General features: G+C 41.4%; 2 protein-coding genes across 3 annotated transcripts in view; one reads left to right on the forward strand and one right to left on the reverse strand.

Moving 5' to 3' along the window:
* CS (citrate synthase) overlaps window positions 1–20,469 on the forward strand; it is a 34,346-nt gene extending 13,877 nt beyond the window's left edge. Inside the window, exons 2-11 of the mRNA XM_037846422.1 lie at window positions 8,941–8,991; window positions 9,404–9,511; window positions 10,302–10,367; window positions 10,710–10,841; window positions 11,094–11,282; window positions 17,119–17,318; window positions 17,802–17,931; window positions 18,062–18,163; window positions 18,347–18,556; window positions 18,875–20,469. Of these exons, the coding sequence (XP_037702350.1) occupies window positions 8,941–8,991; window positions 9,404–9,511; window positions 10,302–10,367; window positions 10,710–10,841; window positions 11,094–11,282; window positions 17,119–17,318; window positions 17,802–17,931; window positions 18,062–18,163; window positions 18,347–18,556; window positions 18,875–19,045 (1,359 nt within the window). The 3' untranslated portion in view covers window positions 19,046–20,469. The remainder of the gene's footprint in view (window positions 1–8,940; window positions 8,992–9,403; window positions 9,512–10,301; window positions 10,368–10,709; window positions 10,842–11,093; window positions 11,283–17,118; window positions 17,319–17,801; window positions 17,932–18,061; window positions 18,164–18,346; window positions 18,557–18,874) is intronic.
* COQ10A (coenzyme Q10A) lies at window positions 13,944–24,523 on the reverse strand. Of its 2 annotated transcripts, none has more exons than XM_037846423.1 (5): window positions 24,244–24,523; window positions 23,559–23,705; window positions 22,654–22,846; window positions 22,327–22,428; window positions 13,944–15,493 (listed from the first exon to the last, which is right to left on the reverse strand). In XM_037846423.1, the coding sequence occupies exons 1-5, from the start codon at window positions 24,363–24,365 to the stop codon at window positions 15,272–15,274; spliced, it is 786 nt and encodes a 261-aa protein (XP_037702351.1). In that variant the 5' UTR covers window positions 24,366–24,523; the 3' UTR covers window positions 13,944–15,271. The 2 variants fall into 2 exon arrangements, with proteins under 2 accessions (XP_037702351.1, XP_037702352.1); XM_037846424.1 differs by lacking the exon at window positions 13,944–15,493 and adding an exon at window positions 21,686–22,016.
* Window positions 24,524–25,800: the final 1,277 nt, after the last annotated feature.

Consider the following 25,800-nt stretch of genomic DNA (forward strand, 5'->3'; position numbering starts at 1 on the left):
CCTTTTTAGGTTCTAAAGAATTGGGGTAGCTGGTGGTGGATACCTGAAACTATCAAACTACAACCCAGAACCCATGAATCTCGAAGACAGTTGTATAAAAATGTAGCTTATGAGGGGTGACAATGGGATTGGGAAAGCCATAAGGACCAAACACCACTTTGTCTAGTTTATGGATGGATGTGTAGAGGGGTGGGGGGGGAGGCGGACGGACGGGGGTGCCCAGTGTTCTTTTTTGCTTCGGTTGCTCTTTTTCACTCTGGTTATTGTTCTTGTTTTTGTGTGTGTGCTGGTGGGGGTGTCGGGGATTGATTTGGGTGGTGGATGTGCAGCTGTGTGGTGGTGCTGTGGACGGTCGAGAGTGCAGTTTGTTTTGTGTGGCTGTGTGGTGTGTGAGTGTATCTCAATAGAATGATGATTTAAAAAAAAAAAAAAAAAAAAAAAAAAGAAGGGAAAGTTAAAAAAAAAAAAGAAAAGGAAAAAAAGATGTAGTGCCCCCTTGAGGAGCCTGTGGAGAATGCAGGGGTATTCGCCTACCCCACCTCGATGGTTGCTAACATGACCACAGACATAGGGGTCTGGTGGTTTGATGGGTTGAGCCCTCTACCATAGGTTTTACCCTTGGGAAGACGGTTGCTGTAAAGGAGAGGCTAGGCCTCCCTGTATTTGTGCCTAAGAGCCTCCTCCCGAATGCCTCTTTGTTGCTCAGATGTGGCCCTCTCTCTCTAGCTAAGCCAACTTGGAAGGTGAAATCACTGCCCTCCCCCCTACGTGGGATCAGACACCCAGGGGAGTGAATCTCCCTGGCAACGTGGAATATGACTCCCGGGGAGGAATGTAGACCTGGCATCGTGGGACGGAGAACATCTGCTTGACCAAAAGGGGGATGTGAAAGGAAATGAAATAAGCTTCAGTAGCAGAGAGATTCCAAAAGGAGCTGAGAGGTCACTCTGGTGGGCACTCTTACGCACACTTTACACAACCCTTTTTACGTTCTAAAGAATTGGGGTAGCTGGTGGTGGATACCTGAAACTATCAAACTACAACCCAGAACCCATGAATCTCAAAGACAGTTGTATAAAAATGTAGCTTATGAGGGGTGACAATGGGATTGGGAAAGCCATAAGGACCACACTCCACTTTGTCTAGTTTATGGATGGATGAGTAGAAAAATAGGGGAAGGAAACAAAAAGACAAAGGTACCCAGTGTTCTTTTTTACTTCAATTGCTCTTTTTCACTCTAATTATTATCCTTGTTATTTTTGTGTATGTGCTCATGAAGGTGTCAGGGATTGATTTAAGTGATGAATGTACAACTATGTAATGGTTCTGTGAACAATCGAAAGTACGATTTGTTTTGTATGACTGCGTGGTATGTGAATATATCTCAATAAAATGAAGATTAAAAAAAAATATGATTCACATAAACAGAATTGAGAGATGGCTGTAACCAAGCATTAATCATGACCCATTTGATTCCTTTAAAATGATGTTGCATTCTTACAGCCTTGTTAGGCGACCTTCTGCCCTTTTCTTTCTGGTTTCCTCTTAAGTTTTGTTTTATTTTTACATAAATATATATATATTTTAAGAAATTTCTTACTTTAACTATTTTTAAGTATACAATTCAGTGGCATTGATTACTTTCACAATGTTGTGCCACCACCATCCATTTCTCTTTAAGGGGTTTTGTTTTGCTTTTTTGTTTTGTTTTTAATGCTAAATGAAGTAAAAGGAGAAGGCAGCTCATTATTTCTAGCAGTTCTCTCTTGCAAGGGAAAAAAACTTTTTTGTTTTGTTTTATGTTCATACTGGTCCAAGAAAGACCTCCAAACTGGGGGAAGTTCCACCCTCCTCTAAGATGTAGTCTTTCATTCTGTCTGTTGACCTTGGATAGTTTTGTTTGTGTTGTTTTGTTTTGCCTAAGTTTTAACCTTAAAATATTCTTTTTACCATCCATCCCTTTCTCTTGTCATTGAAGCTGCTATACATTGTAGAAGGTTAAAATGGCTTAGAAGTGGAAAAATGATCATTATGGAGAGATTTCAATTTCTTTTTTCTCTCAGATGATCTGTTGCCTGTATGCAGCCTCTTTAAAAACAAAACAAAACCACCACAACCACCCATCTGCAAATAAAAGGTCTGCTGCACAACTGTTAGAAAAGCTGAAAAAGAATTCAGACTTCAATTAGAGATATGAATGAAGCAGAGCTGGTTAGGACTGAGGCAAATCAGACTAAAGTGTAAAGGATAATATTGATGGTGTTTTAAAACTTCAACTTCTGTGTGAGACCAAAGGAATAGATGTTTATTTGGTGCAAAATCTATATTTTCTATAGCACACTGTATAATTTAACTTGTATGGTCAGTTTATTTAAACACCATAATTACATGGAACTTTGAATAGGGAGTGAGATCTGGTTTGTACAGGTTAGTGTGAACCTCAGTACATCCCAAAGTAATTTGGGCAGATGATAAAAATTTATTTGCAAAGCCCTCTTGAGGGACTGGGGAAAAATGTGGAAATATTAAACTTCCCCACCTGCATTGGGGTCTACCAATTTAGAAGGCCAAGCCCTCAATCTTGGGGTTTGCCCTTATGAAGCTTGTTACTGCAAAGGAGAGGCTGAGCCTACTTGTAATTGTGCCTAAGAGTCACCCCCAGATAACCTCTTTTGTGCTCAGATGTGGCCTCTCTCTCTAAGCCAGCTTGGCAAGTGGACTCGCTGCCCTCCCTCCTACGTGGGGCATGACTCCCAGAGATGTAGATCTCCCTGGCAACATGGGACATGACTCCTGGGGATGAGCCTGGACCCAGCATCGTGGGATTGAGAACCCCTTTTTGATTAAAAGGGGGAAGAGAAATGAAACAAAATAAAGTTTCAGTGGCTGAGAGATTTCATATGGAGTTGAGAGGTCATTCTGGAAGTTATTCTTATGCATTATATAGATACCCCTTTTTAGTTTTTAGTGTATTGAAATAGCTAGAAGGAAATACCTGAAACTGTTGAACTGCAACTCTAGCCTTGATTCTTGAACACTGTTGTAAACTATATAGCTTATACAGTGTGACCATGTGCTTGTGAAAGCCTTGTGGCTCACACTCCTTTTTATCCATTGTACAGACAGATCAGTAGAAAAATGGGGACAAAAATTAAAGGAATAATAAGGGAGTATGGGATGTTTTGGGTGTTCTTTTTTACTTTTATTTTATTTTATTTTTCTGGGGTAATGAAAATGTTCAAAAATCGATTATGGTGATGAATGTACAACTGTATGATGGTACTGTGAACAATTGATTGTACACTGTGGATGATTGTATGGTATGTGAATATATATCAATAAAACTGAATATAAGGGGGAAGAAAAGGGTCTGCTGCAGGGTTGATGTGGTCTTTGGAGATGGGGCATCTTCAGTAGAGGATCTGTGGGACCCTGGAGCATGGAATGGTGTGAATAAGGTTAGCCCTGTGGAGCAGTAGTATGAACTGATTGACATGTGTTCCTTTGCCCATTTTTGGAAAAGAACAGTTATTTCTTCAGTACTGGGTTTGGCTTCCCACTCACCCACTGTAGCGTAAAGGAGCTGAAAAGCTGCTACTTGCCCAGATGGTCCTCATTGAGCTAGAGGAGACTCTTTAGGAAGTTAGTGAAAGAAGTTAAGGACAGCCTGGTTAGCAAGTTGAGGCATTCCTCCTTTGCTTTAGGGACAAATGAGCTTGGCTTGTGTTCTCTGAATTTGGCTTTGGACTGATTCTTTTAAAAATAACATTTCTGAAGGGTCTCTTCTCTTTTCAACCCTCCCCTTTGCTCCAACAAAAGGAGTGGTACTAAACTCTAAAAAGCCTCAGATCCCATGGAATTCTCACTCTAGGTCATGTAACTTTTTGGAATTTATGCAATTTAACTAGTTCAAATGATTTTAGCACAAACAGCAGTGCAATAGTTACTAGAAAAGGTATCTCTGGCCTTTTAGCAAAAGGAGGAGAGGTCTAGACTTGTCCCCAGCTTAGTTTATCTGTGCATGTGTGTTTATAATCTTTTAGTTTGGAAAGTATTTTCATATCCATTGTAATTTAATTATCACAGAACAATCCTGTGAGGTGTGTGCTGGGTATTTGCACCATTTTATAGATGAGGAAACTGAGACTTTGACTAATTTGATCTTCAAAATTATCTTGTGCAGAAAGTTAATCTACTTGTCTAAGGCCTGAATAGCTAGTTAGTATAATTGGTCTTACTTCAAAGTTGATGTTGAACTTTCTGTAGGAACTCAGCAATCTTGTCAAAGAAAGTTTTTATTTAGGAAAAATGTCTTTTTCTAAACATTAGGTTTGGCTAGCTACACTCTTTACCTTTGTAGTGAGGAATAGCCTTCTTGAATCTCAGACCCATCTTTCTGGATAATTTTCTTACTTCCCAAAGTATATCTGTTCTAGTTTGCTAATGCTGCCAGAATGCAAAACACCAGAAATGGATTGGTTTTTATAAAAGGGGGTTTATTTGGTCACACAGTTGCAGTCTTAAGGCCATAAAGTGTCCAGGGTAACACATCAGCAATCGGGTACCTTCACTGGAGGATGGCCAATGGTGTCTGGAAAACCTCTGTTAGCTGAGAAGGCACGTGACTGGAGTCTGCTCCAAAGTTCTGGTTTCAAAATGGCTTTCTCCCAGGATGTTCCTCTCTAGGCTGCAGTTCCTCAAAAATGTCACTCTTAGTTGCACTTGGGGTATTTGTCCTCTCTTAGCTTCTCCGGAGCAAGAGTCTGCTTTCAATGGCCATCTTCAAACTGTCTCTCATCTGCAGCTCCTGTGCTTTCTTCAAAGTGTCCCTCTTGCTGTCGCTCCTCTTCAAAATGTCACTCACAGCTGCACTGCGTTCCCTCTGTTATGGCAGCTCATTTATATGGCTCCACTGATCAACCCAGACCCACCCCGAATGGGCAGAGCAACACCTCCACGGAAATTATCCAATCAGAGTCATCACCCACAGCTGGATGGGGCGCATTCCAAAGAAACACTCAAAGAATTACAATCCAGTCAACACTGATAATGTCTGCCACACAAGATTACATCAAAGATAATGGCGTTTGGGGGACATAATACATTCAAACTGGCACATTCCACCCCCTGGACCCCAAAATGACATTATCTTTCCATATACAAAATACATTCATCCCACAACAATATCACAGAAACTTAAATCATTTCAGTAACAATAGTTAAGCACAAAATTCTATCAAAATCAGTTATAGGTGTGGTCGGTCCTAAGGCATAATTTTCCTTTAGCTCTGGATCTGTGAACTTAGAACAAGTTATGTGCTTCCAATATATAAAGGAGGGACATTCGTAGGATAAACGTTCCCATTGCCATAAGGAGAAAGAGTAAGGAAAACAGGGTTAACAGGACCAAAACAGTTCCTAAAACCCTCAGGACAAACTCCATTAGATTTCAAAGTCTGAGTGTCATTAACAGAACAACATTGCATCCTTGGGGCTTGAGAGAGCAGGAATCTAACCCTTCCTAAGGGCCTTTTCGGCAGCCCTTTCCTCTCCCAATGCTTAGGTAAGTGCTCCAACAATATCTTTTAAAAATTCCTTTAGTACAAATGCGTAAGTGATGAACTCTAAGTTTTCACCTTTTTTCTTTTTTTTTTTTAAATTAAATTCAGTTTTATTGAAATATATTCACATACCATACAGTCATCCATGGCGTACAATCAACTATTCACAGTACCATCATATAGCTATGCATTCATCACCCCGATCTATTTTTGAACATTTTCCTTACATCAGAAAGAATCAGAATAAGAATAAAAAATAAAAATAAAGAACACCAAAAACATCCCACCCTATTTTCCATTTATTTTTTGTCCCCATTCTTCTACTCATCCATCCATACACTGGATAAAGGGAGTATGATCCACAAGGTTTTCACAATCACACTTTGTAAGCTACATTTTCACAATCACCCCTTGTAAGCTACATTGTTATACAATCATCTTCAAGAGTCCAGGCTACTGGGTTGGAGTTTGATAGTTTCAGGTATTTACTTATAGCTATTCCAATGCATTAAAACCTAAAAAGTGTTATCTATATAGTGTATAAGAATGTCCACCAGAGTGTCTTTTCGACTCCATTTGAAATCTCTCAGCCACTGAAACTTTATTTCATTTTGCTTACCCCTTTTGATCAAGATGATGTTCTCAATCCCATGATGTCGGGTCCAGATTCATCCCGAGGATTCATATCCTGCATTGTCAGGGAGATTTACACCCCTGGGAGTCAGATCCCTCCTAGGGGGGAGGGCAGTGAGTTTACCTGCCAATCACCTTTTTTCTTAATTTCCCCCCACCCCTGCCCGTACACAACTTTAGGTTGATAATTATTTTTTTTCAGCACTTTAAAGATATGGAATAATATGGAAGATTTCTCTTTTCCATTGTTACTATTGAGTAGTTTTCTGTCAGTTGTTCATTTGTAGGTATTCTGTCTTCTCTGTACTTTTTTCCAAGAGCATTAGTTATATTGTGGAAGGCTGCTCTCTGCCTGTGGGCTCTTCTATACTGGAGAGGTTGGAGTGTTCTCAAAAGACTAGGTGCTGGAGAGATTTTACTAGCAGGGTTAAGTAAATGGTCATTCTCCTCATTTGCTTTCCTCTGGGCCACTCAGAAATATTGACAACTAGATTGTGATAGACTAGGTACTCTTAACAACTGCCTCTCTGGTCTTTTTCTGTGCCTAACAAATCCCTTGCCTGTGGTTCCTCAGAAAGCTAGGCATAGAACTATCAAACGACCCAGCAATCTCACTACCAGCTATAGACACAAAAGAATTGAAAGCAGGGACTCACATATTTGCACACCAGTGTTCATAATGGCATTATTCACAATTGCTGAAAGATGAAAGCAACCCAAGTGTCCATCAACTGATGAATGGATAAACAAAATGCATTATATACATATAATGGTATATTATTCAGCCATAAAAAGTAATGAAGTCCGGATACATGCGGCAACATGGATGTACCATAAAGACATCATGTTGAATGAAATAACATGAATGATCGGCAGGTGAACTCACTGCCGTCCCTCCTAGGTGGGATCAGACACAAAAGGACAAATACTGTATGACCTTGCTGTTTTGAAACAATTCGAATAAGCAAATTTGTAGAATCAGAATCTAGAACGTAGGTTACCAGAGGATGGCAGTGGCAGTGGCGGCAGTGAGATGGGGGATAGGGAATGGGAAGTTGTCTTTAAATATATAGGGTTCCTCTGAGCAATACATTCAGAAAGCTAAGTGTAGAGTTATCTTACAACCCGGCAATTCCACTACTCGGGATATACCCAGAAGATCTGAAAGCAGGGATGCAAACAGACATTTGCACACCAATGTTCCTAGTGGCATTATTCATGATTGCAAAAAGACTGAAACAACACAGGTGTCCATCAGAGGAATGGATAAACAAAATGGTGGTATATACCTAGGATGGAATATTGTTAAGCAATAAGAAGAAATAAAGTCCTGAAACATGTGACAACATGGATGAACCTTGACATTATGTTAAGTGAAATAAGTCACATACAAAAGGACAAATATTGTATGATCTGATATTAAATAATTATAATATGTAAACAGACATAAAATATAGAATATGGGTTACCAGAATATAGAATGAGGCTCAAGAATGGGGAGCAGTTGCTTGATAAGTGCAGAATGTTTAACTAGGTTGAACTTAAACATTTGGAAATGGATAGAAGTGATGGTAGCATGTTATTGTGAGAATAATTAGTAGTGCTGAATGGTGTGTGAATGTGGTGAAAGGGAAAGTTTAGAGTCATGTATGTCACCAGAAGGAAAGTTGGAAGTTAAAGCTTGGAAACATTATGACAGTGAATCTTGTGGTGGACAATGTCTGGGATTATCTGTACAGATATTAAAAAGTTCTTTCATGAACTAGAACAAATGTATGACACTATTATAAGGAGTTAATAGAAGAGGGGTATATGGGAAAAATGTACCTATTGCAAACACTGGACTACAGTAATATTTTAATATACTTTCATCAACAGTAACAAATGTACCACACCAATACTATGGGCCAATAATGGAGGTTTAGGGAGTGAGATAAGGAGTATGGGAGGATTTGGATTTTCCTTTTTATTTTTATTTCTTTTCTGGAGTAATGAAAATGTTCTACAGTTGATCATGGGGATGTATGCACAATTGTGAGCCAGTAATTGTATACTTCAGATGGTTTGTATGGTGTGTGAATATATCTCAGTAAAACTGCATTAAAAAAAATGTATAGCATTCCTGTTTGGAATGGTGGAAAGGTTTTGGTAATGGATGGTGGTGATGGTAGCATAACATTACAAATGCAGTTAACTGCACTTAATTAACAGCACTTGATTAAAAGGGGAAATGTTAGATTGTATGTGTGGTAACAGAATAAAAATGAAAATAAAAAAGTCCATGGAACTACACTGCACAGTGAACCCTAAGTTAAACCATGGACTTTAATAGTACAATTATAAAAATGTACTATTAAATCATCAATTGTAACAAATGTTCCACACCAATGCAAGGTGTTGGTAATGGGGTAGTATATGGGAATCCTGTGTTTTATGCATGCTTGTCCTGGAAACCCACAATTTCTAATTAAAAACAAAACAAAACAAAAAACCCTGCCCTGGAACCCAAATAATGGGAACCAGTGTCTCTTCAGAGAATGCTAATGAAGCTATGGATTCTAGAAGCAGTTAAACCTGCTGCCTCCTATAGACTGGTAACTCCTAAGCAGTTCAGACCCTTTTACAGCTTTCTTATGTCAAACCTTGCTAAGAGGCTAAAGAAAGAGAGGTGGTTGTTATAACTTCTTCCTGTTAGTACACAGGAAGGAGGAGCAGTTTGCATAAAATCTGTGTGATTTCTTTGCAGAATGCATCCTGTCTTCTTCTTGCTGCCCGGCATGCTAGTGCTTCTGCCACGGTAAGGTTTGGAAAAGAGGACAGAATAATTAGGTCAGCCTGACCCTGGGACGGAGGGGTGTGGATGTTAAACAACCATCTGACCTCTTGTCATTATCCTGGCAATAAAACCGAACAAACTTAACCCCCTTCTAAATTACTGAAGCTGAAAGGTCTCAGGTGACCATTCTGAGTATCTCATAAAGGTAGATACTGTTGTTATTACTACTACTATTTACTCAATGGTGCAGTAAGGTGGGAATATCAGATATTTTTGCTTAATTCTTTTACCCTCATCTATATAGAATAGTTGAGTAGACTTCTAGCAGATAGAGAAAATCAGATTCTAAGAAGGAAAGACTTAACACACTTACTTTGCAGGAAATCTAATCAACTTTCTGATCGTCACTTAGCCCTTCTACTTGTATTTTTAGAATTTGAAAAACATTTTGGCTGACCTGATACCTAAGGAACAGGCCAGAATTAAGACCTTCAGGCAGCAACATGGCAAGACGGTAGTGGGCCAAATCACTGTGGACATGGTAAGGGCTGTGGAGTCTTGGCTGGGAGAAGTAATTGTGTTACTGTGCCTCAACAAAAGTGCCCTTCTACCTGCTGATTATTCAAAAGCATTCTGTGAAAAAATAACAAAATTAAAATCTAAAAAAAAATCCTGTCCCCTACAAGAAAGGGTTGAAGTTTGTGATGTTCTGTAGAAATTAGACTGTTCTCTTCACATTTAATGGTTGAACCTAACCTAATTCACCTAGGAGAGGGCTGAATGAAGTTTCTATTCCTGTTTCCAATCCCTCCACTTTTGGGGACAGGACTCGGTCTTTGAGTTGCTCCCGTTTCAACTTTTAGTTAAACTATACAGCCCTAGCAGACCTAGAACAACTTTGAAATGACTTTCTCCCAGCCCTAAGAGTCTGAGTGACTTAGATAATAATTCCATGGCAGTGCTTGGTCATTGGTCTCCATCTCTTTCTCTATAATAGATACCATTCTGTTTACTTTGGTTGAGGGGAATTGGGGGTGGGGGTAGGGTATGACTGGGCATGAGGAAAAATAAAAATACAGTAAGAAAAAGAAGCAAACAGAGGTAGAAACATGAAAGAAAGTGATTTCTCAATTAAAATTTTCACTTCAGAAGTTAGCAATCTTCTTGCAAAGTTCCATTCTATAGTATGTTAACTCCTCAGAAATCTTCTCCTTCCCCCAAATGAAGTCTTGTAAGTCAGAGTAAATTTCTTTTCCCAGAGCCCATGAAGTTCTGACAAGCTCTAGCCTGACTCAGTCTGACTATTGGTCACATCCTCTTCCTTTCTTTAGATGTATGGTGGCATGAGAGGCATGAAGGGCTTGGTATATGAAACCTCAGTTCTTGATCCTGATGAGGTAAGACACCCTCATGTCACTCACGAGTAGTCATTGAGTTTTTTGACTGTTGTGCACAGCATGAGAGCCAAGGAAGGTGAGGAGAACAAAACAAAGCACCTACCTTCATTTTTTGGAAAGTGAAGATTAGATATGTATAAAAATAACTGAAGAACAAGTTTACGTTTTTATATAACAACTAGTAAAATAAAAATACAAAAGCCGCTATAAGTTATGTGATGAAGTATCAAGCTTTAAAAGTTCTATTCTAACTTGTTGAAAGGTCTGATATGAGTGGGACCTTTATGTGACTTCCAGGCCCATAAACTTAGGAAGTTGTAATTCTCACTTTTCTCCCTCAAGGGCATCCGTTTCCGAGGCTATAGTATCCCTGAATGCCAGAAACTGCTACCCAAAGCTAAGGGTGGGGAAGAACCCTTGCCTGAGGGCTTATTTTGGCTGCTGGTAACTGGCCAGATCCCATCAGAGGAACAGGTAAAGCAGAAAGACATCAGCCCTTCTCATTCCCCTTTTTGTTTGCCTTTCTCTAATCTCAGACAATCCTGATCTGGTGATGGTGGTAGTTACAGAGATGAGCAGTGGGGGAAGAAATCAGGGCAGAGTTCTGCTATATAAGTGGATTAGATTGAACTCTCAGGGGTTTTCTTTGCTCAGTTGTCACTGTTCTTTTATTTCTCTCCTTCCTTTTCCATGCTGGTGTTCTGAGCAGTGTTTCCCTTTCCACAGGTATCTTGGCTCTCAGAGGAGTGGGCGAAGAGGGCTGCTTTGCCTTCCCATGTGGTCACCATGCTGGACAACTTTCCTACTAATCTACACCCCATGTCTCAGTTCAGTGCAGCCATTACTGCTCTCAACAGTGAAAGTAGCTTTGCCCGAGCATATGCAGAGGGTGTCAACCGAACCAAGTACTGGGAGGTAGGAAATTTGGGTGATTGGTGTGTGATGGGGATTCAGAGGACTTGAGTGTGAAGGGAGAAAAGAGAAGGCAGAATTGTAGAATCTTTAGGAAAATCCCTTCTCTGAATTATGTCAGAAACTTCTTTAACAATTTCTTATTGTAGGCTTACTTTATGTCAGTTGTTAGGATTACAAAGATAAATAGAGCATGGTTCCTGTCACCAAGGTTATTAGTTTGATTAGGGTGATAGACATGTTAAAAAAAAAACAAAACTTATAATTTGGTAATCTTGTGTAATAGGGGTATATACACAGGGCTGCTGGAGCATTGTAGAGGATGTGGCTTAACTACAGGGTCTCTGAGAAGGATTTCACAGAGCAATCTCACCTTAGCCCCAGGGGGTCACTCATTCCCTTTCCCCACTTCTTCAAATAAGGAGAGCCTTCATGAATATTACAAGTTGGGTGAATAGCAGCTAAGGCAACTCTGGAGTCTAGAGGGACTAATGCCAACCAGCCACAGTTCTGTGCTAGCACACCCAAGATACCTGTTGGGGTAGCAGGAGTTAGTATCCCAGAACACGGGGTAAGTGCACGTTATGTGGCTGGGTATAGAGGAGGTCATTTCATTTGCTTTTTGTTTCTTATTTGGAGACATACAGGAATAGCACAATTCCTTTTTGCAAAATCGCTAAATAATTTTTGACCAGGAAATGCTAAATACCAAGAAGGGCCCAAAGAGTTTAATGTGTTGCAAGGCACAGAATAGCATGATCCACTGGTCTGATGAAACCCCCTTGGGTCTTGCCAAATCCTGCTCGTTGGCCAATATTTATTCAGTGCCAACTGTGTATAGAGAATTATGTTTGCTATTGGAAGAATGAGGGAGGATTTGAAATTGATGTTAGTCTGGTTAGCACTGGGGAGGAAGGTTATAGGAATGACACAAAATATACATATTCACAATCACTTAAAGCATTTATAAAGCCACACAACAGCAAGTACAGAAGGGCATGTAATCAATATATTGCTTTTCATTTTCTTTTTAAAATGTTATTCAAGTAATTGTTTCCTATGTGGATTACCATAACAGAAAAGATTAAGTCAAGACCAAAGGTAGGTTGTTCTACTCTGAAGCTTGTCTTTTAGAAAGTGATCCCCTGCTTGCTGTTGCCTTCATTTCAATATATAACTATTGATTGATTATTCTCCATCTCGTTGTGACATGTCATCTAAGGGTGATCTTTGGAGAATGTAAGCAATACTAATATACATTTGTCAGCCTTAGGATGTATGTCTAGTAAGTTCATACCACACAAAAATTAGAGCATTAGTAAGTCCTTTGGTTTAGTTGACCTTGACGCTTTTTTTTTAAACATTTTTTTATTATGAAATATAACATGCAGAAAAGTGAGAAATTTCAAAGTACATTTTGACAGTTATAGAGCAAATTTTAAAGTATAGTATGGGTTATAGTTCCACAATTTCAGGTATTTCCTTCAGACTCTTCTAATACACTAGAAACTAAAAAGAAATATCTGTATAATGATTCAGTAGTCATAATCATTGTTGAATCCTAACTCCTCTGTTACAACTCCTCCTTCTCATTTGATCATTCTCTCAATCTTCAGGGATATTTGGACAATGACCATTCTAACTTCTTCATGTTGAAAAGGGATTATGGGGTAGGGGAATGCAACTGGTTGATGTTTTGGGGGAGAAACTGGTACCTCTTAATTTCACGGCTTATCTGGCATAGGGACAATCTGGAGGTTTGAAGTTTCTGAAAAATAAACTTAATAAATAAAACGTTTGTAGGTCTTAGAGCCCTGGGTTTTCTCTAAGGTTTTCAGGAATACTGTTGGTTGGGTCTTGGCATACTGTGGCAATTCACAATATTTGGCTGAAACTTTCATAAGAGTAACCTCCAGAATGACCTCTTGATTCTATTTGAAATCTCTTAGCCACTGAAACTTTATTTTGTTTCATTTCTTTTGGTCAGGAAGGCATTGTCAATCCCACAATGCCAAGGCCAGGTTCATCACAGGGAGTCAGTCCCACGTTCCCATGGGGACTTATACCCCTGAAAGTCATGTTCCACATAGGGGGAAGGGTAATGAGTTTATTTGCAGTTTGGCTTAGGGAGAGGGGCCACATCTAAGCAACAAAAGAGGTTCTTTGGGGTGACTCTTAGGTGTGTTTATAAGTAGGCTTAGCTTCACCATTACAGAAATAAGTTTCATAAGGGCCAGCCTCAAGACTGAGGGCTTGGCTTATTAAACTCTGAGTCCCCAGTGCTTGAGAGAATATTAGGAATTTCCCAGGTGGGGAAGTTTAATAGTTCCATATTTTTTCTCTAGTCCCTCAAGGGACTTTGCAAATACTTTTTTATTATCTGCCCCAAATACTCTGGAATTTATCAGAGTATAACATTAAACTATACAGAATCACAAAAACTATACAGAATTCCCTATTACAGTCTCCATGTATTTGGGTTGTTTAATTAAACTGGCCAGACAGGTTAAGTTAGATAGTGTGCTACAGAAAATTTAAATTTTGGACAAAATAAGCATCTCTTCCTTTGGTCTCACACAGAAGTTGAAGTTTCAAAATACAGACAATATCATCTTTTACCCTGTATTGTGATTTACCTTAGTCCCAACCAGATCAGCTTCATTCATATCTCTAATTGAAGTCTGATCTCTTTTTCATCTTCTTTAACAGTTGCTGTATGTGGTAATGCTGACTTTCAGAGCTGTAGAACTCTGAGTCTTAGGTGTCACACAGGTACCCATAGATCAGGGAGCCACCAAGTTATACAAAAAGAGCACAGCAGAGCTTGATGCTCTTTTGCTGCCACATCTTTTGTGTCTCAAAGATCAGGCAAGCTATTTCAATTCAGTTTTCTGTCTTGGTTAATTTACTGTGGACTGTCTAATCAGAATTACATGACAGCATTCAGCTAATTATCTCTGATTTAAAATGTATATTAAGGAGTTTATATATGATCTAAGTCTTTTCTTAGAATCATCAGTTCATACTGTTTTTGACATATACCTCAAGAGAATGATTTGCCTAGAACAATTTCTCTAGAACACTTTCATTTTAGATGAACAGTGGCATCTCTTGTTGAAAGAGTTTAAGCAGCTTTTAGGTCTCCTTCTGATTGACTGTAACTTCACTTATGACAGAGAGATCACTATGAGGCAACCAGCTGTTTAATTGTGAAGTAGCCTTAACAAGTTGAATTTAATAGAATTTTCTAAGTAGCTGACAGATCAAGTTTTGTTAGTAATGCCACCTTTTATAAGGTCAGGAATGGTAGATGTAGGTTTTGAAATTGTTTGTAATAAAATCATCATCCTCATCATCCTAACAGCTAACAGCTCTTGAGAACTTGCCAAGTATTATGCTTAACTGCTTTATATCCATTATCTGATTTAATCCTCAGAACAACCCTGTGAGGTAGGTGCTATTTATTGTTCCCATTTTACTGGATAGGAAAACTGAGGATCAGAGAAGTTAACTAGCTTGCCCAAGTCATGCAGCTAGTAAATGGTGGAGACCAGATTCAAAGGTGGGCTTTCTTTGTTCCATGGTCTTGTCACCATTAATACCTGCTCTCTTCTTTTTCTGCGTCTTCTTAGTAATGATTGATAGCTAAATGGAAGAATCTTGGCCAGACTTTTTTACTAGCAATAGAGATGGTGGCTCACAATGATGATCATGGTCAGTTTTGTTACTCTTATTCAAGACGGTTATGATGGTGATGGTAGCATGTTTTAACGTCTTTTTTTCCAGGGTTTTATAGAGGAAGAATGAGTTGGTACAAGTATTAAAAAGCATTTCAGTCTTAGCTTAAAGAAATAAGCAGTAGTTCCCTGTTTGGTTCTTTTTATTTTTTTTAACTCTTCTTACCTATGCAGCATTGACTACTATAAAAAGCGAAGTAAGGATCCCACAGTGTCATACCTGGTCAAACACTAGTTGCTTTATGAACTTCATCCTCAATGGTGGAAGTTGAAATTATCTCTTTCTGTAATCTCATTATCATATGGCCAGTTATACTTTCCATGTATTTTGAAGTTAGTATATATTCCACAGATACTAGTTTGCCTAGTCCAGGATCCTGTTCTTCTTGGCATTTTGCAAATGATTCCAGGTTTCTTAAAACTGCATATCCTGATGCAGGCTTCTGGAAGTAACCTACTTCCTTGGGGGATGTAAACCTGCAAGGAGTTATAGTTAATAGTATGATTATTATGTAAGTAATCTCCTGAGAACTTACAAGTCAGCTAAGTATTTTTTGCTTCAAGTAGCTTTTTAATTTTGGCATTATTTTCATTGGACCCTAGTGGCATTGATAAAATTCACTGAGTACTTGAGTAAAAAATGACTTCATAGAGATTAACTCATTTGCTACTTATTATAGATTTTGCTCTTTGTTCCAAAGGAACTACTGAAACATCATGACTTCTTGCAGGCACTCTTAGCCAGTTAGCTTGACGGGATAGCACTATGTAATATCAGTCAACAAGTATTTACTCTGTGTTTTCTATGTACCTAGAACTGTGGATGAGAGCAGAATTTTTAAAAATTATTAAAAAAAGAAAAAAAATGCAAAAAAAAACCCTGTTCCTTCTCTAAAGGAACTTAAATTCTTTTGCGAAGATAAAACTGAGACGCAGAAGTTGAAGCAAGCTATTAACATCACAAAAACAGAGACAACCAGACATTATATGCCTCCTGATAAATGAAAACAACACTATTTATGAAGTAGTCTTGACGAAAAATTGAACCTGAATCTGCTCAAGCCTCTAGATCTAACTATCAGTTGTGGGGAATGCGGTGGACAGTGGAGCATGTTAAATGACATCACAGGTATATAACCTGCAATATCTGAACTGGTAAACTACAGAACAAATTATCTGATTTTCTACAAGTAAATTGCCAAAGTAAAAAAGAGAGCAGAAGGGGAAGCTTAAAAGGATTAAAAGAAACTTCAGAGACTGTCAGACAGTGGCAATTGTCAGTCCTGAGTCAAACGAACGAATTGGGGAGAGGGGCTTTATATTTATGATTTTGAGAATTTTTTAGATGGGGTAATGGTTTCATAATTTTGTTTATGAAAAACCTTTATCTTTTAGAGATACATGTTTAAATATTTACATGTTGAAATATGCCTAGGATAAGTTAGGTGATGCTTCTTAGCTAAGTGGGTGACCTATGCAAGTTAATCTGGCCAAGCCCCAGGTTCCTCAACTGTTAAATGGAAGATATATTACTTTATAGGATTATTGTAAGGAAAAAAAAATAATGTGGAAAATATATCTAGAATAGTACCTGGTATTTCGTGAGTGCTTAAAAATGGAAGTCTTTGTTAACTCAATAATAGAATGCCTCTGTTTCACCCTTGGCAAAAGATAAAACAATTAACTACTAAAACCTAGTGTCCTAGCACATTCCTTGCAAAAGACTTATTCTTCCAGTCATGTTGTAGTGAGAGAGATCAGCATTCAAAATCTGACTTGGGCATTTAGTGAATCCTCTGCATCTCAGTTCCCTTATCTGTAAAATGGAGGTATTTGTATACTTTTAGAGTGGTAATAATTGGAAATAATGTTTTAACATATGTGAGATAGTGTATTTTAATGAGTTAGTGCAATGCTTGAGTCATAATAGTTATTGGTTAAATGATTACTGTTGTTCTGTACTTTCAAACATACTCAGTATATAACCACCCAGCATATAATCATCAACCTAAATAGTCCAAGCCATGGAGAACAAACAGTAGCCTTGCCTAATTCTTCTTTACTGACAATTCCTTTTCTTATTCTTCCTCTTCTCCCATCAGTTGATGTATGAAGACTGTATGGATCTGATCGCAAAGCTGCCTTGTGTGGCAGCAAAGATCTACCGGAACGTCTACCGAGAGGGCAGCAGTATTGGGGCCATTGACACTAAGCTGGACTGGTCCCACAATTTCACCAACATGTTAGGCTATACTGATGCTCGGTTCACTGAGCTCATGCGCATGTACCTCACCATCCATAGGTAAGTTAGACCAGCAACCATAGCCACCAGCTTCTGGGCTGGTTAAGGAAAGCACCTTAACATGGCAGCAAAGAGATGGAATTGCGGCATATGGGAAGGCACAAGGCAGTAAGGAAGGTCAAGAGATCTAGGGAAATTACCATAACCGTGCTGAGAACAAGATGGTGCCTCCAGCTAGGAAAAGGTACTAGCTGCTCACATTAGGTGGTCCTGTGACTTTTCAGGAGCTCCCTCTTCTGGCCATTGCTGTTAAAACTGGAGTGGGAGACACCCTGGCATCATCAACCAGTAACTTCTCCAGCTCTTTGGCTTAGTGAACAAAAGCTGGTGATGCGATTGGGACATCTCATACAAGAGCTTATGGCTGATAGAAGTCCTAACGAGGATAATATGTCACAAGAAAACAGCAAGGTCCATGTTTCTATAATTTGCCCTTTCTCCTCATTCCTTGGCTTTCGACTCACCTTTCTTACTTCCCCACAGTGACCATGAGGGCGGCAATGTAAGTGCCCATACCAGCCACTTGGTCGGCAGTGCCCTTTCAGACCCGTACCTGGCCTTTGCAGCAGCCATGAATGGACTGGCAGGGCCCCTACATGGACTGGCAAATCAAGTAAGACTATTCTTTTTCTTTTCCTGCTTCCTGTACTATGTTTTTCTCATTCCCATGCTTTGTTTGTGACCTTGGCATTTTTTCCTGGCCTATGTATTGGCACTCCCTATTCCCCAAACATTACCCATAGGAAGTGCTTGTTTGGCTGACACAACTACAGAAGGAAGTTGGCAAAGATGTATCGGATGAGAAATTACGAGACTACATCTGGAATACACTCAACTCAGGACGGGTAAGTAGAGATGCTTAGTGACTAAGAAAGGAGCTACAAATCAAGTTCTGGATTTTGGAAGAATTAAGGAGAAAATAATGATGGAGGTTTCTTAAACTATAGAAGGGGACTCCCCCACGCCCACCCTCCCCAACTTGTCCACTCTGAAAATACCAGCTGGCTTTCTTCCTTCACCCTTTGCAGGTTGTCCCAGGCTATGGCCATGCGGTGCTAAGAAAGACTGATCCACGATATGTCTGTCAGCGAGAGTTTGCTCTGAAACACCTGCCTAATGACCCCATGTTTAAGCTGGTTGCTCAGTTGTATAAGATTGTGCCCAGTGTCCTCTTAGAGCAGGGCAAGGCCAAGAATCCTTGGCCCAATGTGGATGCCCACAGCGGAGTGCTGCTCCAGGTGAGTCTTCCCTTCCCTACTTTCCTTCTAATTGGTACTAAACCCTGCTGTTCTGCCAGGCATACAAAAACTCCTTTGTCAGGCAAGGACTCTTAAACCTCTGCCTTCACCCTTTTTGATAAAGTTGCCTATTGGGGCTATTCTCTTTTTAGAACTCAATTGCTATACTTTTCCCAATGTCATTTCTGTTTAAGACTGGCTGAGCTAAATCCTGTAGGAAAAGGGAAAATGGAGCTTTTTAAGATTCCTATCACCCTGGACTTCTACTGCCGCTACCTCTGGACCTTCAACAGAGCCTTTTTATCTTCTACTTTACAGTACTACGGCATGACAGAGATGAATTACTACACAGTCCTGTTTGGGGTGTCACGGGCACTGGGAGTATTGGCACAGCTCATCTGGAGTCGAGCCCTAGGCTTCCCTCTAGAGAGGCCCAAGTCCATGAGCACGGATGGTCTGATGAAGTTTGTGGACTCAAAGTCAGGGTAAAACTGGAGCTTGGGAGGAAACTGACTACCAGAAAGTGAGGAAACTTAAAAAAAAAAATTTACACTTTTGTCTTTTGTTTCAGGGCTTAAAAATTTAATATTAAATTGTATCTGAGGCACTGATAAGTTTGAAGTTAAAATATAAATTAAGACTTTCCCCTAACCAGCTTCCTTCCCCTGCCTGGTATGAGTTGCCCACCAACTGTAGGATGACTGGGACTAATGCATGTGATATGGGTCAGGTTTGCCCTGCCCCACCCCCCCCCACCCCCCACCATCTCTAGAGTGAGAATCTAGCTCCTCTTTTCCCTGGGTCAAAGCTGGTTACAGAGAATTTGTGGTCACTTTGGAGCTTTTGGTTCTTCCCTCAGTAGGCCAGCAAACCAGTACTCTGCCCCTTCTCTTTCCACAGGATTCATATTGTACTAAACCCCATTTGCCTTCTCCTGTGCACACAAAACACCTCTCAGCAGGGACCTATGGGTTAGCTGGACATGGTTTTGGCATTTTTTTTTATGCTACCAGGCGAGCATAGATGCCATGGCATGTCAGGACTGGCATCCAGTGTTTGATTTTTATTTCCCTTTTTAAAATTGTCCCATTAAAGTTAGAGTCTGGGGTGTGTTTTCTTCCCTATTATTTTAATTCTCACCTGCTTTCAGACTTTCTGTACCTGCTGCGCCTCAGGCTGACAATGCTTTGGGCCTTCCTCTCTTGGTCTCTACTAGAGACCTTTTCAGCAGATTGTATAAACCACTGTATCATCTATGGTCTTTCTCAGTCATTGGCTTTATAAGTGCTTACTGTGAATATGAACTAAGCTTTTTACTTCCACAGAAAATAAGCCACTTCCCTATGGCCTTTTTTTCTTTTTTTTTTTCTTTTTTTTTCTTTTTTTCATACAGGCTATAGGGCATAGAACAGGGACTTGGGAATGATCAGAATGATATCTTCATGGTCTGGCCTCAGGGGTACTGTCACTTCTTTTTTAACAGGGCAATGATTTGAGATTGTACATGGTCCTTATTAAATATTTTAGTCCTGGGGCTGAGGGCATGAAAAATAGTAAGCCTTCCTCTTTACCCCCTGCTACATGAAGATACCCCCTTATTTATCAAGATCCTTTTCCCATCTCTTCCCCAAGAGCTCAAAGTACAGTATTTGTTTCAGACGCTACATTTTCACAGGTTTTCAGTGACTCAGAATGCTCTATTGCCTTTTCTTTGAGAAAGGACTGAAATACACTCCTGCTCTGCCCCCTTCCTCCCTCCCAACTCCTGCCTGTGTTTGTGTGGCTCTCCAATTCCCGAAAACCACACTGTTGAGGTAGACACACCGTCTGTAAACTCCTGGGTAACTGTCAAGTCATGTTGCAGACTTCAGGTTGTCCTGTATAAAATGCAAAATAAATGTTTTTATTAACAACTCTTGAGCCTGCTTTTAAATAAGGCTTGGAAGAATCTCTATTATAAGGTAAGGAATCTTGAGTTTAGTGGGTTATAAGTTATCCTGTGCATCCCTTTATCTTTATGGGTTTGGCATTCATTCACCCTAATGAGAAGACAGACTCCCTGTGAGATTGCCAAAGGCAGTCTCTGCAAGGTCAAGAAGTCCTTGGCCTTTAGCCCTCATCCCTCCTAATTTTATTGCAAGGCAGAACACTCGAGCGCAATAACTGAGACCTCAACTGCTTATATGACTAATCCAAGTACTCTGGTTCAGCTGAGTGTGAAAGGAAGAAACTGTACCAAGGACAAAATGGAGGTAGGACTGCTAGCTCAGGACCCGAGCCACTAAAGGGCTCTGGTACTTTGTGGAATGCATATTCTTCTTCGCAGCCTCCCTTAAGGAAGCCCCCAAAATATCAAGAAATGGTCCCAAGGGCACCAGACACATTGGAGGTCTGAGACCAGATGCTTCTGTCCTGATGCTCCTGCTGTAACTGACCTTCTGAAAAGTCTATAAATAGGCAAGGGGGTGGGTACTAGGTCCTGGCTTGTAGAATGTGCTGCTATAGTTAGCAGGGACACTATGTCCAAGAGCCCTTCTTGCACCTTCACTCTCCCAGGGAAAGAAGCCATGACTTTCTTCTCCCCTATAGCTACGTTATTCCCCCAAGAAACAATACAAAAGAGCCAAATTCACACTGTCACAATTAATTTATTGAAATATTATAAAAACTCAGGCCAAGTAGAAGAGTAAGGTACAACCCAAGAGTATTCTGTTTAGTGCTTTTTTTTTCTCCTCAGCCCTGTGGCACTGATGATAAGAAAGCCCCTTGCTGTCTCCACTAGCCAGACAATGGAAATATTCTTAAAGTGAGGTTCTGTGTTCTGCAGATTTCAAGCTGGGGGCAGGTTGCCTTCTCTCATGAGAAACCTCAGGCAGGGCAGAAGTTATTTACCACCTAATACCTCTATGCCAAAGGAGAAGAAAAAAGCTCAGTTTACTCAACCCTTAGAAAAGTTGCTATCTTCCCCTGGTTAGACACTGAAGCACCATGACAGGGCTCACAGACAAACCCACAGTCCTGATTTTAATTCAGTGTGAGAAGGCCGCAGGCATATGAAGCCTGACACTTTTCTAGGCACATATCCTTTCTATAGCCCCTGCCTTTTCCTCCCCCCCCCCCCCCCCCAGCATTTCCAGCCACCGTAGCTACCAATTTCTCGGGAATTGAGAAGGGAAAACAATATTATGAACACAGACTTCTCCCTCAGGCTGGAGCAGGAGCCAAACCAAATAAATAAGAGAATCGGATGGACACAGAGTGTACAAGAGAGGCCAGGGAACAATCCTTTGCCTCAAGTCTGGTGCACCTCATGGAACATCAGTTCACGGGGGACAGCTGTTTCTGGACCAAACTTGGTGGCTGCCCGGCGCTCGAAGGCAGCAACATTCTGTTTGACAACCTCATCAAAAAACATGGTGGCCAGCTGGGAGTGCAGCAGAGAACGAAATTCAAAGGAAATCTGGGAATGGGTAAGAGACAGTCAGAAACTCTTCAAGACTATATTGGACAGTCTCTGGCCAAGTGCAAGGATGCTATTCCTCAGTGCCCTTTTTCCCTCTCTCCCTCCAGTTCTTTGGTTCCCTCAAAAGCCCTACCAGAGGACTGAACACAGTATAAGTATAATAGAAGATCAGACCTATGGGCACTTGCTGTCATTGGCTTGGGAAATGCTATGTGCTAGCTATACTTAAAAGAATAACCCTGTCACAGAACCTCAGCTCTGTCCCACTCCCAGTATGAGCCCTCTGCTACACAGCCTTCTGACTTACTGAAAAATCCACAGTGCAAGTTCGGGGGTAGGATGGAATACCAGGGCTGAATCGCCAAATGGTCTCTAAGTGGTTGAAGAGCTTGCCGTCGGTGCAAACAGCCTGGAATAGGACAGCCATGTAGGTAAGTAATATTACATGGAATAAAACCCAAGTATAGGGAACTATAAAAAGGAATCAAATGCCAGATTCCTTGCCTTCTAATATTTTAAGGAGGTACTTGACATATGGAGATAAAATTACAAAGGAGGGCCAAAATAGCCCTTAAATGTAAAAATGCTAAGGAACATAGAAAAAACTTGGTCAGCCCCTCCAGACAGCCCTCACCTTGACCATGTGAGGTTTGACCATGGAAACTGCAGAGGTATAACGTTCCATGACAGGTGGGAAGCCAACCTCCAACTGGGCCTTCAGGTGACCCTTACGACTGGATACCACCAAAGACTTCTTGCACCAGGGCACAAACTCGCGATACTCCTGGACATTGGACACCACCTCGTACATCTCCTGCATTGAGTACCTAGGGGAGGGGGAATCACAGAGAGAGGCCAAGGTACTGCCAGCTGGGTCAGGTTCCTCCTTGCTGCTGGCCCCAAACTCGTAACCTTTGCCAACTAACCAAGCGCCTGCAGGAACTAGAGATCCCACACAAGGCTGCATGAATGACATCCCTAAAGCAAACATATGCAAATTCCTATGATGTTAGTATTACCTTATGTTTTGCAGTTTATGGAATGCTTTTGCATTTATTATTTTGATTTTAAAGAGGAACCATCTAGGGAAAACAGAAAGGCTGTCGAGTTTACTGTTGTCACACAGCTATACAACTTTCTACAACCCTGGGTAAATTACCTGGGTCTCTATTTTCTCATCTATAAATTGTAAGAAAAGTACCTGACTAATAAGTTTGTTAGGATGAAATAAGAAAATTCCACATAAAACCCATGGCTGCTATCACATAGCAAGTGTTCAATCATATATATTGTGCTCATTTACAGTTAGGTCACCAGAAAAATAATGCCCTGTTTTATGACATAGCCCACCTCTAGTCACAATTCACTTAATACAGATGTGCAGCAACCAAGGAGAGGTTAATTAAGGTTGGAAGACTGGGAGGGGAGGATAAAGGATCTTGTCCACCCTTGCCACCCTTACATAGTAGCGCGGACAGGGTTATTCGGTTTGGAGTGGGGTTAGAGATGGAGGGATGCAGGGCAGAGGAGGATGCTCACCCCATGATCCTACGCTCCGAGTAGGCCTTTCGCTTGTTGGTAAAGGGGGCAGCAAAGCCCATGAAGGAACGGCTGGGAGGTAAGCCAGCCTCGCCAGCCAAGACCTGGGCAGCCCGGGGCAAGAGAAGGCTGCAGACGGTCAGAAACCTAAGGCAAAAAGGAAAACACAACGTCACGATTCTTCCCGTTCTCAACCATTCTCAGGTGAAGGGGAAGACCGACGCATCCCAGAGGGAGGTTGTCCAGACAAGCTTTTCGCCCTAGCACCTGCTGCAGCCCCGCCGGCTCCTTGGCCAGGCGGTCACGAGTGCGAAAGGTCGAGGGCGGCTGAGGATAAGGCCGGGGGAGGGAATGGGGAAAAGCCAGAGTGCCTGCGAAGTGCCAGGAGCATTTCACTAGGGACTACGCTACTGCTGAAAGCTAGGACCCGTAGGCAGTTATCACTGCCCAAGGAGCCCCGTTGAGTCCGTCAGGGCGGCAGCGAGGGACAAGAGGGACAACAGACTTCCTTTCGCGTACAACTTGCAAAAGCGTTTTCCAGGGCACACTACATTAGACCCCAGGGCACGACCACCACTGTCCCGCGCAGCGCCTGCATCCCAGAGTGACAACCATTCACGGCGGAATTTAGAGGTCCGAGGCGACCCTTTTCCCTCCGCAGCAGGCGCCCGCGCCTCCCTCTCACCTCACTGGTCGTGGCTGTAGCGGAGGGACCAGGGGCGGGGCCGGGTGGAGCCCAAGGCCGCAGCAGTGCTGGGCTGCAGCGCGCGTCCGGGCCGGGAACCGCCGCGCTCCCGCCGAAGCCATACGCGCGACCCTGCCTCGGCTTCTCAGCTCAGACACCCGCTGCGCCCTGCTCACCCAAGGGGAGGAGCGGCAGGAAGCGGCCGCCGGGCGTGTTCAGGGACCCCGAGCGCAGGGTCGGCGCCGAGCTGCGGCACCTCTCACGGTGCTCCCGCCCGGGCTGCCGGGTTGGCTAGAACTGAAAGCGCTCCAGCTGCTCCCGCAGCTCCCGGTACCCCCACGTCACGTCGTTGCCATGGCTCGAGACTGGGAGAGGGGGAAGGAAGGGGACGACACGGCTTGTCGGGAGATGTAGTTTCACACCTCTGGCGAGAAAGTGCTCTGGAATGTGTTTGAGAAGCTGCGGAGATGGCCCAGTGGAGCGATGTTTCCAGGGAAACTACTTAGCGAGTCTATGGTCACGGGACCCGATACACAGGCACAGCCACTGTTCTTGAGCAACTAAGAGCATCTGTCGATCCTCTTAACCTCTTTCTTTAGAGCCTTTACCATATTCTGCCTTGCTTATAGTTAAAGCTCTAATTTATATCTTTTGTAGGCTCCACAGTCGTAGTGCTGTGCTTTACACCTTTGAGAAAGGAAATTAACATTCCAGGCTTTGGGCTAAAACTTGCATAGTTTTTTGTTTGTTTGTTTTAATACTTATGGAAAGAAGTCAGAGTAGGAGGAACCAGAATTGCTTTTAGAATCATATTTGTGTGGAACAGTGTGCACTTGATAAAGGTGAGACCCAGAGAAAACCAGGCAATGAAATACCATTATGCTGCTTTCCATGACACAATAAGGAAAAAACATTGCTCTTGATAAAAGTGAGGACAACCAAAAAGGAATAAGAAAAAAAGGAAGGGGGTGGGTTGGGGAGAAAGGAATCAGCAATTAGAGACAGATCTAGGTGAGTGCAAGAGCCATTGAAATTCTCCAGAGGTGGAGTTGAGGAAGCACATTTTAAGAATGGTGGTGCCCGCTGTTGCATTTGAAGATGTTTATGGTATTACAGTGCAAGTCTCTCCTCTGCTTCATTTCTAAATCTTTATAGTTAAGCTCTCACATTCAGGAAAGCTTTGCCTGAGTGGTGGGGGGGGGGGGGGCATAAAGGCTGCATTGTGGGTGTGATTAGGGTGGAAGAGTGGTCTTGCCCAGAAACGACGGCCTAGAAGCCCATGTAAGTTGTCCAACTCCCCTCACCCCTTGAGAATAGCATTAACTTTGGGGCTTCTATTGGGTATGGGTTGATTTAAAGTTTAAGCCCATCTTTTCTGTATTTCAACTAGCAGGATAATTCCCTTTACCTCTGACTAACATTTGACATTTTATAAGAAAGGTATTTTTATCCTCATTCTATACATGCAGAAGCTTTACACAGTTAAGTGGTGAAGATAGAACCCAAGCCTAGGTAATCACCAAACCCATTAAAAAAAAAAAAAAAAAAAAAAACAAA

Source organism: Choloepus didactylus, chromosome 8 (assembly GCF_015220235.1).
Source record: "Choloepus didactylus isolate mChoDid1 chromosome 8, mChoDid1.pri, whole genome shotgun sequence".
Taxonomy (NCBI): Eukaryota; Metazoa; Chordata; class Mammalia; order Pilosa; family Megalonychidae; genus Choloepus; species Choloepus didactylus.